This window comes from Oryctolagus cuniculus, chromosome 11 (genome assembly GCF_964237555.1).
Source record: "Oryctolagus cuniculus chromosome 11, mOryCun1.1, whole genome shotgun sequence".
Taxonomy (NCBI): Eukaryota; Metazoa; Chordata; class Mammalia; order Lagomorpha; family Leporidae; genus Oryctolagus; species Oryctolagus cuniculus.
Window position 1 is genome coordinate 38,714,017 of NC_091442.1, and position 14,417 is coordinate 38,728,433.

At 37.4% G+C, this 14,417-nt stretch overlaps 1 protein-coding gene across 2 annotated transcripts in view; it reads right to left on the reverse strand.

Annotated features, from left to right (window-relative positions):
* ESF1 (ESF1 nucleolar pre-rRNA processing protein homolog) overlaps positions 1-14,417 on the reverse strand; it is a 71,615-nt gene that overhangs the window by 14,376 nt on the left and 42,822 nt on the right. For both annotated transcript variants that reach the window (XM_051846204.2, XM_051846205.2), the window contains exons 10-11: positions 3,237-3,358; positions 955-1,042 (exon numbers count right to left, since the gene is read on the reverse strand). In XM_051846204.2, the coding sequence (XP_051702164.2) occupies positions 955-1,042; positions 3,237-3,358 (210 nt within the window). The remainder of the gene's footprint in view (positions 1-954; positions 1,043-3,236; positions 3,359-14,417) is intronic.

Consider the following 14,417-nt stretch of genomic DNA (forward strand, 5'->3'; position numbering starts at 1 on the left):
CTGTTGAGAACTATTGCCCCTCTAGTCAGGAGGGACAAGCAGCAGGAAAACTTCATAAAATCCTTCTCTTTACAATGCCAGCTTGGACTTGCTCCAGGAGCAAGTCTTTTGGGGTTCATGTGTGTGGAATAAAGATCAGGGGAAGGCAAAATGCACAAGAGCAAATGGAAAGTACTTTCAGCGGCCTCTGAACTGACTTGTTCAAATATAGCCTGAACCTTACCAAATGCATTTACATGCCGAAAAGGTAAGAATGAAAGCATTCAGAAAAGAATGAGTGGTGTACATGCAATCAAAACAAAGCTCCTTGGATACAGAAAATGAGTTACCAGACAATTTAAACATTCAAAGAAAAAGTGGAGCTAAAAGCTCACTTTTGGCTTTAATTAGGCAAGATAAATCCAAATGGGATAAAATGAAACATAGGTGCTTTTGTATATTTGAGTAGAAATTTTCTAAAAATTAAAAAAATTATACTAAGTGTTATACTAAAGATATAAACAAATTCAACTTATACTTTTAATTCTTCATAGCCTTTACAGAGAGAGACAGAGACAGAGAGAAAATGTGAGTTAAAAAAAAAAAAAAAAAAAAAAAAAAAACAGCAAAAGCACAAAAGATGACTTTTTCTATTTTCTCTCATCCTTTTATAAAGTCAACCTGACCAGCTATAAAGCTATTTCCCAGAAAGGAAACCCTAAAAAACTGCTAAATTAACCAAGTTACCAAAATTCTCCTAGGATGAAATTATTCCTTATTTATGTATAGGAGGCATGTATGTAGACCCTTCCTAGGCCAATCAATATTTGGAGCCCAAAGGATAGAACTGTTTATAAATCATTAATGAAGCTACACAAATTCTACTAATCTTAAAAATAATGATTATATTATTTCCACACAAGTCATCTTTTTATTTACATTCCAACCAAAAACTAAAAATATAGGCTGGTTTACCTATTTTTTTAACTTCTTCAGCAAAGTATGGGTCGTTCAGATCAACGTCAGAGGGAAGTTCATCTTCACTGGCTTCTTCAGCAAGGGCCTTCAAGTTGAATGCAAAAATACACAATTTCACTACTTACTATAAAGACCACAACAAATGTATGTGAAAAAAAATATGTATTTCTTTTAAACCAAGCACTTCAATTTTATTAAAAGTTTTTTAAATACACTAATATGAATAACTTCCAACCAAGTCAGTCTCTTGTCTGTTCAACAAGTAATTATGGAGTATTTTATAAATGCAAGAGATTATGTAGGCCTGTGGGGAGAAAAACATTATCCGATACATAATTTATGCCCTCAAAATTTTATTATCTATTAAAGGTAATTACACATATAAACAGACATACATAAATAACAATACTTCATGATAGTGACTGCAGAAGAGATATAAATAAAGTGATAAGATATTTAAAAGAGGAGAATATTTAAAAGAGGAGAATACTTTTGGCTGGTGAGCAGTGAAGACATGCAGCCTTATTCCTCATTAAATTGAGAAATGGTAGTGACTATCAGCAGCCTAATTAGTGCACTGTGGGTTATCTCTTAAATTATTATTTAAAACACTTGATTTGCTGCTGTGGGAAGACAATGATTTTTATTATGGAATTTTAAAAAATGTACAAAAACAGTAAGCATAGTGTAACAAATACGTTGTTCCCATCACCTTGTTTTTATTTTATCTATAGTGTTCACCTAAAAACTGTTTGGTTGTTTTAAAATAAGTCTATTGGTTAGGTTTTCCCTAATCAAATTTGAACAGACTGTTCTTTAGATTGGTATATTTAAGGTGAGAAATCAAGTCTATAAAATAGACCCAAGATCAGATTAACCAGGTGGAGTTTATTTCCAGGAATCCAAAACATCTCTAAATCATTTTAACAAAATGTTTAGAATGTATTATTGCTAAATATAACCTCGCATAAAAGACCCATTAAGTGCTAAGGAATCTACATTTTGACACTATCCTTTTAAGAACAAGTGCTTCTAAGAGTATTTCACCAAGCTTTTACAATGATTCAGCAGTAACCTATCTTTAATGACAATAATGGAACACATATATCTAACCACATATCTACTCATGTATTTGATCTATAGTTTAGATAAAAATAATGAAAACAATGGCACTTAAACGTGTATTCATTTCTTCTGTAGTAATTTCTCAGAATCAAAACTGAAGTCTTCAAGGCGGGAAAGAGGCAGAAATATTTTTAAATTTGAAGAAAATTCATGAATTCTTCTGTATATAGAGAACTTGTGCAACTGAAAGGGATTTGCTGGAGTTACCAAGTCCAGCATGGAACATGGAGGTGAGAAAATTCTGACACTCAGCTCTGTATACCTTTATAGCACTAAAAGTCACAGCTGTATCAAAGGTACTGCAAGTCCACATAGCACTTACAGAAATGACAGGACAGTAGAAAGAACACTGGACCATGACACCATGGTTCTTGGTCTTGGATTGGCTATTGGCAAGTTGTGTAATCTCACTACAAAGCATTTAATTTTCTTCAACTATAAAACAACAGGGTTGGAATAAAACTAATAATTTATTTTCCCAGTTTGTAGAATTTTATGGTTATCAGTGACTGACAACATCAAAAGGCAATGACATTACTGGCAGAATGTTGCATTTCAAAGACAAAGTATTTTTAGTGGCAAAACCCTAAGGGATCTCTGTTATTTAGAGGACTCTAACCATGGGAAAGATGTTATTCCCCCAGATGATGGTAGTCAAATCATTATCTTCCACAGATACTGTATTAGCACAAAATGAGTATTCTTGATAAAGTGATTTAATTATAGTAAGATATTAAGTCATATAATACTGAAAAGTGAAAAGCACAGGTTGAGAAATGGCACAATTTTATTATATTAAAAACTTCTATATGTGTATATTCTCAAATAAATAAGTCTGCATGCACTTCTTTTACCCAAAAATACAGAACAGAATCATACTTCTTTATACACTGGTATCAACCAGTGTATTTTACTCAGCACGAAAATGAAAAATATTAGGGCAAAGTGAGTAAAGTGGGCTTTTCTAGGTTTTGAATAGCTTTATATGGCCTCACAGAAAAGATGGAATTTCACTTTCTTTTCTTACAATTGAGATCATGACAAGGCCTACTCCAGCCAATGATTACATTTTGAACTAATGGTGCCAAGAACCTCGTGCTTAGTGATACATGGTTCGTATTCAATAAATATCTGATCATAATTAACACGGATACCTTCTGTTTCTTTTTCAGTCTTCTTTTCTCTTTCTTCTTCTCTAAAAATTGTTCCCAAGGGGTCAACTTATCTTTTCCTTCCAATTTGTTTTTGACCATTTCTTCTGCACTTTCCTTAAGACCTGAGGAAAAGTCAAAAGTTTAATTTAAAATGTTATATCTATAATCACTTTAAAATGTAATTTACAAAAACACAAGAAAATAAAAATAATTTACATATGTAAGAGAGTAGAAAATAATATGCAATAATGAATATGTGTAATACTCCAAGATCACAGAATGACACAGGATCCATTTCTCTAAAAGCTATTTCCTAGTAAAAGTAATAATAAATACAACCAAACAAAATCAAATGAACCAACAATCAAACACAGCAAACTGATAAATGGTAAAAACCATAAGAGAAAAATCATATATTTAGGTTCAATCTTCATTTCTCTACACTAATTTTGAGCATCTAAGAAAAATTCTACAATAAAACCTCATTAGTTTATGGCTGACTAGCAATTAAGGTTTTGCATAAAGGCGCTGGCATTGAGGCACAGTGGGTTAAGCAGTCATTCAAGATGACAGCATTTGGTTTGAGTACCAGCTGCCTCACTTTCAATCCAGCTCTCTGCTAATGTGGTTGGGAAGGCAGCAGAAGATAGCCCAAGTATCTAGGCCCCTGCCACCCAAATGGAAGAGCTGGATGGAGTTCCTGTCTCCCAGTTCAGCCTGGCCAAGGCCCTTGCCACTGAGGCCACTCAGGAGAGTCAACCAGCTAATGGAAGATCTCTCTCTCTCTCTCTCTCTCTCCCTTCCTCCCTCCATTACTTTTCTTTTAAATAAATAAATCTTAAAAAAAAAAAATTGATTAGTAAGAGGGTGTCCATTAAAATACCCCAGGAGCAAAAAACTCGGATCGGCACAGTGCTGGATGGAGTTCTCCTAAGTACACTGAGGCCATATAATTAAAATCAAAATGATCAACTAGTCGAGATTCTACTTTATACAGTTTAGTTCTTTCAATGCTGTTATTGATCTTACTTTTCCATTTCTCAAGGTCTTTGTTTCCTAAAAATATCATAATTCTCTTTTCTGCTGATGAATATACAGACCACCTGCTTAAGAAGAACACATATCTAGGAAGCTACACAGTTGGAATTTGAGATCCTGGTTGTCTTCTATATGATATGTCTAAAATACTGTTTTTTAAATATAGAATAAAGAAATGTATAGTCCAAGAATAAAATCTAAAGCTTTGGACTTCAGGATCTTTTTTTTTTTTTTTTTTTTTTTTTTTTGGACAGGCAGAGTTAGACAGTGAGAGAGAGAGATAAAGAGAAAGGTCTTCCTTTTCCGTTGGTTCACCCCCCCAAATGGCTGCTACGGCCGGCGCGCTGTGCCGATCCGAAGCCAGGAGCCAGGTGCTTCCTCCTGGTCTCCCATGTGGGTGCAGGGCCCAAGCACTTGGGCCATCCTCCACTGCCTTCCCGGGCCACAGCAGAGAGCTGGACTGGAAGAGGAGCAACTGGGACAGAATCCAGCACCCCAACCGGGACTAGAACCCAGGGTGCCAGCGCTGCAGGTGGAGGATTAGCCTAGTGAGCCGCGACGCTGGCCCGGTCTTCAGGATCTTTATCTGAAAACTGCAGGTAGTATAGACCAGAAGTATTTAACTCTCCTTCCCACATGCGCCTCAAACCTTGCTACCCCACCCAGAACAAAATATTTGATGGAACAGATCCAAATACATAAATCAACTAAAGTAGTGCCTTTGGGCCTTAAGCCCTCCTAAAACAGTTTGAAACAATTGGAACAAATGATCTCTAAAGCCCTTTCCTTGTCTTTTCATCCAAGACTTAATCTCCAAATTTCAATGACTTAGAAGAGTATTAAATTATATGCACACTCAAGGTTATGTAGATTTGTTTTTATGACATCCTGATGGTAGGATCTGATTTACCAGATGCCAAATCAGAAACACAACTTTCAATTCAAAAATGGTTCTTACGAGAAAAACACGGTTCACTTTACTAAATAGTTTTCAGGGGAAAATGTGGACTATACAAAACCAAGTCCAGATCGCTGAATGAATGAATAGATTAACAGCATCTAGGATATATAAACTGAGGTCCTCATGTAGCAGAGAAAAGCAATTTCTGATAAATTTTTCGTTAACAAAATAATTCACTATTATGCCTATAAGTCAGCACATAATCAATGCAGTCTCAAATTTTAAATGCACGTATTAACAGCTATGATGTTTAAAGAATAATCTTTATGGTATTCTATAATATACATTTATAAAGATTTTATTATTTAAAACATTAAATTAAATAATAGATATTTTAAGTATTTTTAAAGCAAAAAAGTATTTTGTTTAATTTGCTGAGGAAGTTCCCATGTATATCCTTTAGGTGACTAGAGAGTGCTGGTTTATGTATCTCAACCTTTTCACAGACATGGATATCTTGAGAGTTTGACAAAAGCCATGAATTCTCTTCTTGGAACACTGCACTGGAGAAACCTGTATACAATGTTCATAGGGGCCACTTATGCAAACACAAAGATTATTCCTGAGTGAGGATCCAAGTGCCTTAGGCAGACATTTTCAGGAGCTAAAGAGGCCTCTAAGGGGAGGACAACAGTCCATCTCTCTCATGAACTCATTGCTATTTGTAGGTTTTACCTTACGGTCTCTGAATTTCAGTACTATTGTCATTTGGCAACAAAATTCTGGGTTGTAAAAGGCTATCATATGAATTGTGAGGTATTTAGCCACATCTCTGGTTTTGTTTTACTAGATGTCAGTGTCTCCAGTAGCAACAGTAAAAAATGTCTCAACATTCATTGCCACACACACTTTTGTGGGGACAAGAAGACCAAATCAACAACAATAAAGACACAAAACAAACAAACACTTAAAGAAGGACTATGTCATAATTTGTACCACATAAGTGATACACTGTTTTATCTGGTACTTAACTATACAAAGTGTTTCCACTTTAGAAGTTTCAACTAAGTATGTCTTTTCTTCCAACTAGCCTAAAAGCAGCTTACAGTCACCTTTTGTATTCTACAATATTTAGCATAGTGCCAGACATGTAGTACATACTTAATAAACACTTAATTGATCTGTCTTGAAGGAGGAATTCTTACTTCAAGCCAACTTTTTGATCTTTCAAGTTGGAATGCATTCTCTTCAACAGAAAATTAATCAAAACTTAGGATCTAAATAGATGACCTTTATCCCTAAGTGGTTCACATGGCTTACAAAAAAAAAAAAAAAAAAAAAAAAAAGAGTAGGAGGAAGAAGGTACCTGTAGCTCTAGAATAATACATGAAAAGTTTATTCTTAGGAAATATTTTTCTGGTATTTAGTTTGTTTACAACAATAAAAAAGAAGCATCTTCAGTTAAACACAGTCTGTAATTTTTTGCCTGGCTCTCACTTAATACATCAAAATAGTAAAATGACAAACACATTGCAATGAATTAAAACACCACCATGATAACTTAGAAATGCTTTGTTCTCTCTGTCATCATGAGGTCATTTAAATCTCTTGCCACAGATCACAGTTGTTTATGTTCTAAGTTCTTAAAAATATGCCCATCCCAGAAGCCTCTTGGCATAGATACAAGAACATTCTTCAGAGACAGTTTTTGCCTCATTTGAGAGCCACCACTATGTGACTGAAAAACAACTTCATTATAACTGTTTTTACTTTTGCACAAATTTGTTTTTAAGTGTATACCCAAGGACTTCCCAATTAGTTAAAAATAACATCAATAATCCTGCAAATAAGGGGCAAAAATCCCTTTCAAAGCTAACCACAAACACAGATGACTCAATTATGACAGTAATAATTTAAGCAATATCCATTCAGAATTATTTTGGCAGTTTGCATACATACAAAAATGTTTTTTATTATCCTTACAAACTCCATTAAAACAAGAATATACATTTTACCTGACATCACTCATTTGAAATAACTGAACTCTTCAAAGGGAAGCACATGAAAAACTTGATATAATTCAACCAGATATTATAATTGGCTTTGTTTATAAATATAAAACAGGCATTATACAGTTTCTGATATTGGGTGCAAGTGGCATGTTTTATTTATGAGGACTTAGGAACCACTGAGAATATTTATAAACATGGCTGAATCTCTTTTTTTGATTGTATGTTATAAATCATATCATGTAACACTCAATTTCAAATTTTAAAGTGTAACCACTACCACCGAACCTCCAAACTTGGAACTTGTTCTGGGTACAAAGTTTTACAAAAGAAAATCACCCTGAAGAATACTGTCATCAAAGGCATCCTTTCAAACTGATCTGATATCCCCAATGGTATAGCAAAAAGGACACATCTACTCATACTACAGGGATCAAAGGTATACTTGGCCTAGATAAATAAAGTGGGTATCAGCCAATGCCATTTTTTATATAATCCATGGTAAAGTGACTGTGTACAACAGGGTTATCTTTACAGCATAGCAGATAAGCCACATTATCATTCTTTCTAATGAGAAAGATGAAGATTGAGGTATTGTGAACTTGGCTCATGATCTCCAAACTTCTTGTTTTAACTTTGGTAAAGATTTATTTCCTAAACTCTTACAGCATTGTGTTCTTCTGTTTTTATTATTTACCACATTTGCAACTTTATATTTGTGATTAAAAACATTATTAATATTAGTGATCTTATTAGGATGCAAGTGCCATGAAGACAGAAGCCATATTTTGTTTTCCTCATGAAGGTAACCCAAGTGGCTAGTGAAAGACCTGCACTTATAAATGTATGCTGAGGGGCCGGCGCTGTGGCATACAGGTAAAGCTGCTGCCTGCAGTGTCAGCAACCATATGGGTGCTGGTTGGAGTCTCGGCTGCTCCACTTCTAATCCAGCTCTCTGCTATGGCCTGGGAAAACAGAAGATAGTCCAAGTACTTAAGACCCTGCACCTGGCATGGGAGACCTGGAAGAAGCTCCTGGCTCCTGGCTCCTGGCCCCTGGTTTCGGATTGGTGCAGCTCCGGCCGCTGCAGCCTCGGCTTGGAGCAGCTATGGCCCATCTGGGGAGTGAATCAGCAGATGAAAGACCTCTCTCTCTCTCTCTGCCTCTGACTCTCTGTAACTCTGCCTTTCAAATAAATAAATCAATCTTTAAAACAAACAAACAAATAAATAAATGTATGCTGAACAAAAGAGCAACCAAATGGGAGAATGCATCAAAGTAGTTCTCAGTCTTACAGACTGGGAGCAATAATGCAAGAAATTAAAAAGAAAAAAACTAACCTTGAGAACAATAGTAAACAGCAAAAACTACCACTTAGCAGAGCTAACAAACATCCTTTGATTGCTCTTAATACTGATAGAATACTGTTGGGGCCAGTGCCTTGATGCAGTAGGTTAATCCTCTGCCTGCAGCGCTGGCATCCCATGTGGGCACCAGTTCTAGTCCCAGCTGCTCCTCTTCCAATCTAGCTCTCTGCTATGGCCTGGGAAAGCAGTAGAAGATGGCCCATATGCTTGGTTCCCTGCACCTGCATGGGAGACCAGGAAAAAGCTCCTGCCTCTTGGCTTTGGATTGGCACAGCTCTGGCCGTTGTGGCCATTTGGGGAGTGAACCAACAGAAGGAAGACCTTTCTGTCTTTCCTTCTCAGTGTCCGTAACTCTACCTCTCAAATAAATAAATAAAATTAAAAAAAAAAATTCTGTTCTAACTTCTATATGGAAAAATAGACTGCTAAGAACAAGGATAACAATAAAAGGGCATAGGTAAGCTGCTCAGAATGAAAAATGCTTTCATGCAACTGTTATTTTGCATCTCCCAAAACATTAAAAGAAGTAGTCGCAAAAGATATCCCATATGTAATCACTGAATGACCATTATCTTTTTTTTTTTTTTTAAATTGTTCACTGAGTAGGAATTGTTAGACATGTGTGTTTTTTTGTTTTTGTTTTTTTTTTGGACAGGCAGAGTGGACAGTGAGAGAGAGAAAGGTCTTCCTTTGCCGTTGGTTCACCCTCCAATGGCCGCTGCGGCCGGCGCACCGCGCTGATCCGAAGGCAGGAGCCAGGTGCTTCTCCTGGTCTCCCATGGGGTGCAGGGCCCAAGCACTTGGGCCATCCTCCACTGCACTCCCGGGCCACAGCAGAGAGCTGGCCTGGAAGAGGAGCAACGGGGATAGGATCCGGTGCCCTGACCGGGACCAGAACCCAGTGTGCCAGCGCCCCAAGGCGGAGGATTAGCCTACTGAGCCGCAGCGCCGGCCTGGACATGTGTCTTGAATCTGAGGCTTATCACATTCAACCCTGTTCTGAATCTTTACTCTCCCTAAAAATGCTGCCTTCCATTTGAGAAGTATATTCAACTTACTGTAAATTGAGCTGTCCCTGCTTTGTCAAATGTTCTTTAAAAGTTGACTTCAAATACAAGAGAACATTTGGGCCTCATTATGGAGCTATTGTTTCCTGTACTTGCTTGTAATTTATTTGTATGTTTTCTTTGCCTTTCAAGCAGTTCGCAATCACAATGTACATAATATCAAGCTGTCCTAATAGACTAAAATTCTGGCCAAGTCTGGTGAACCCATTCTGCTAATTAATTTACATCAAAGAAGACAGAAGAACTACTTGTTCTGCTATTTTTACATGTTTATAGACAAGATAGAAAATACACGAAAACTTTGAAATGAGTGATTAAAATATAAGAAAACAAAGGAATTTCTCAGAGTCTACTTCGTATATAAGAAGGCTCAAACAGAAACGTTAAGCTAGCTCAGAAGCAGGAAATTTACCTTGGGGAAGCACACTATTCTTTTATGGTCTTATATGGATCTAGGGTTGTAATGGGCTGCTGCCCAGGCAAACTGGAGACAAAGTTTGGAGCTTGATCACTGTGGGAGGCCCCATCAGAGACCACTATATAACTAGAATCCTTAAGGGTGTCCTTCAGTGGGTGCTGCTCCTCCCCTCACAACTCAAATGCATGCCCATTTGGGCTCTGGCTATGGGCAGAAAAAGAGAAGTAAAAATATATTCCCCCTCTCAATTCCCCCAGAGAATTTATAACCACAAGCCCCAAAATCCCTGGGTTTGTGGCTGGAATTCTCACTACTTGTGTGGCCTAAAGTAATAATAATAAGTCCCCAAATTTTGTTTCAACTGGTCATGGATTAGAAATGCCTTTAGGCACCGGGCAAATACTCTCTGAAAGAAGCACTTCTAACCCAGGCTCCTATGAATTCCCACAGGCAAACAAAAAATACAAGAACAATGAGATCACAATCAAAACTCACAGTGAACTAGAGTAAACAGAAACAAAAAATTAAAATCAGAGCCTCAAAGATAATGGATTTTGGAATTATCAAAGTATACAAATACAACATCTATAAAAATGTGAAAATTGTCAAAAGGATGAGATAGGCTGGCATTTGTGGCATAGTGGGTAAAGCTGCTGCCTATGATACTGGCATCCCCTGTGGCGATTGGTTTCAGTCCCAGCTGCTCCTCTTCTGATCCAGCTGCCTGCTAATGACCTGGGAAAAGCAGCGGAGGGTGGCCCAAGTAGTTGGGTCCCTGGACCCATGTGAAAGATTGGATGAAACTCCTGGCTTCGGCATGGTTGTTTCAACTACATGGCAAACGAGGTAACGGATCAAAGATCGAGATCTCTCTCTCTCTAACTCTTTCAAGTAACTAAATAAATCTTAAAAAAAAAAAAAAAAAGAGAGAGAGAGAGACAACTGGAAAAAATAATAACATAATAACAAAGCAAAAACATTACTGAAATGACAAAGCCTATGGCTAAGTTAAACAGCATACTGTTTAAAAAGAATAAATGAACTGAAAAATAACTGAAGAAATCACCCAGCATGCTACATACGTTCAAAGATATAGAATATATGACTTATCATATATAAAGTGAGAACGTACCACATAGGAAGATTTCTGGAATGATAAAATAAAGAAGATGAAGAAAACATAATACTTTAAGAGAAAATGCTAAGTTTTCAAAACTGATGAAAAATCCAATTAATTTCAAGCAAGACTAAGTAAACTAAGGGATAAGCTACCGATCTGTCAGATACTTCTCAGTGAAATTCCAAAACATCAGACAATGGATCTCTCTTCAATGCTAAGGATACAAGATAGCACTACAGAGCAAAGTAATACCATTTCTGACAGGATTGAAAAGTGGGTCTTGGAGTTTTAAGATAATGAGTTTTTTAGTAACAATGGTTTTCTTACCTGCTCCTCTGTCAACCAGGAATTAGAATAGCCTTGTAAAATTTTTTTTTTTTTTTTTTTTGACAGGCAGAGTGGACAGTGAGAGAGAGACAGAGAGAAAGGTCTTCCTTTTTTTGCCATTGGTTCACCCTCCAATGGCCGCTACGGCTGGTGAGCTGCGGCTGGCACACTGCGCTGATCCGATGGCAGGAGCCAGGTGCTTATCCTGGTCTCCCATGGGGTGCAGGGCCCAAGCACTTGGGCCATCCTCCACTGTACTTCCTGGCCACAGCAGAGAGCTGGCCTGGAAGAGGGGCAACCGGGACAGAATCCAGCGCCCCGACCAGGACTAGAATCCGATGTGCCGGCGCTGCAAGGCGGAGGATTAGCCTAGTAAGCCGTGGCACCGGCCTAGCCTTGTAAATTTGCCACTTCCCAGAAAAGGAGTTATGAGGACTGGCTTGGTGTACCTATGGAAACAGCAGATAACTTCCCTTCCCTAATCTACAACATAGTTTCACTACACAATCTGTTTCCAGGAATAATGTCTTATCTTTTATCCCTATTTTGGTTACCATCAAACACCTTTAGTCATCAGATTCCCCCTAATATCCCATGTTCTAATTCCCAGAAGCTATCTGCACACCACTCTTCTGTTTCTCTCTCTCCTCCATCTCTATCAACTCTCTACACTAAATTTTATGGAATTCATAGTACATCATCAGTAAAAACTCATTACAACTCTGAACATTTTCTTTATCTTCTTGCTTTAACCAAACCTTGGCTCTTTCTTGAGGATACTACCTTCTGCAGTATTTCACACACTGTTTGTGGTTTGCCTTCTTCACAGAACCCTCACATCCACTGGCCTAAATATGGGGTAAAAGGGGGCAGGCACCATGGCGCACTAGATTAATCCTCTGCCTGTGGCGCCGGCATCCCTTATGGGTGCTGGTTCTAGTCCCAGTTGCTCCTCTTCCAGTCCAGCTCTCTGGGATAGCAGTGGAGGATGGGCCAAGTACTTGGTTCCCTGCACCCACATGGGAGACCGGGAGGAAGCTCCTGGCTCCTGGCTTCGGATCAGCGCAGTTTCGGTCGTTGCAGCCTTTTGGGGAGGGAACCAACGGAAGGAAGACCTTTCTCTCTTTCTCTCTCCCCCCTCACTGTCTGAAACTCTACCTGTCAAATAAATAAATTAAAAAATCCTTAAAAAAAATATGGGGTAAGGGGTGGTCACTAGTACTCTTATTCCAATTCTATGAATGTGGTACTGGTTTAGGGAAGGGCAGACTTACTGGTCCGCAAAAACAGAGAGCCAACTAACAGATCTGTGCAGTTCTGGAACTCTGTACACAACAGAGCTGACGTGTCAGATAACTTGGGGGTGAGGGAGAGAAGAGATTATTCAATAAATGGAAAACGATAAAGATGGTATTGAGACACAGGGTAAAAATAGATCCCTATCTCAGATAAAAAAAATCAAGCAATAATGCTGAAAACCTTGAGTCTTTTAGTAGAAACTAAAGGAGAACATTGCTGTCATTTTCACATAAAGGATTTTCTAAATAAAGCACAGAAAATGCTAATTACAAAAGATAAACTTGGGGCTGGTACTGTGTAGTAGTGGGAAAACCCGCTGCCTACAGTGCCGGCATCCTATATGGATGCCATTTCAAGTCTCTGCCGGTTCCACTTCCAACCCAGCTCTCTGCTATGGCCTGGGAAAGCAGCAGAAGATGGCCCAAGCGCTTGAGACCCTGTATCCACGTGGGAGACCTTGAAGAAGCTCCTGGCTCCTGACTTTGGATCAGCCCAGCTTTGGCATTGCAGCCATTTGGAAAGTGAACCAGAGGATGGAAGACCTCTCTTTCTTTCTCTCTAATCCTGCCTTTCAAATAAATAAATAAATAAATCTTTAATAAAAATAGAAGATAAACCTGACAATTTTAAAATCAAGTAGCTTGTTCATTAGATGACACAAGAAAGCAGAGAAAGGAAGAGTTACAAATTAGAAGTTATCTGGTAGCCTATAAAAGACAAAGGATCAGTATATGTATAAAAATTAAAGAACTCCTAAAATCCAAGAGAAAACATATGCAATACAATGGAAAAATGGCCAAATCACTATTTTACCAAGGAGGAAACCTGTAAGGTCCAACCTCATTAATGTTAAGAGAAATGCTAATTAATCAATGATAGGAATTTAAGTTTAGTGTTAGGAATGTAAACTAATATTACCACACTTCAAAACTGAACATTCATATACCCTATGACCTAGTAATTATAATCCTAAATAAACAGAAAAGTTTAAACATGTACTGTAAGACATTTATTGAAATATTCCTAACAGCATGATTTACCACAGTAAACATGTAAGAACTGAAACATATGCCCATGTAAACTGCAGTACAACAGTCAAATGAACAAACCCAAGCAACATACAGATAAATCTTAGCAATATACAAGTAATGCTATGTGAAAAAAAGGTTCAAAAAAGATTTAAAAATATCCCAAATACTTCCCAATTCTCCCTATCATATTAGTAGCTTTAATGACTACGGTTCATGTAACATACAACGCATACAACTCACCCATTTAAAATACCTGATTCAATGGTTTTTAGTATATTCATAGATATGTACAACCACCACCAAAATTTTACAACATTTTCATCTCCTCAGAAAGAAATTATTACTCTTCTTCTCCCAAGCAACCACTGATATACTTCCTTTCTATATCGTGTTCCCTGTTCTGGACATTTTACATGAAATATGCAATCTTCTTGTGTTTGGCTTCTTTCATTCATGTTACAGAATTTATCAGTATTTCACTCTTTTTTGTTATTAACTCTCACTTCTTAGGAATGCTTATAAGTGATATACATCTATATACAATGCTACAAAAATGACATATAAATGGCAAAGTCATATAAAAAGGTGCTCAATGTCACTAATC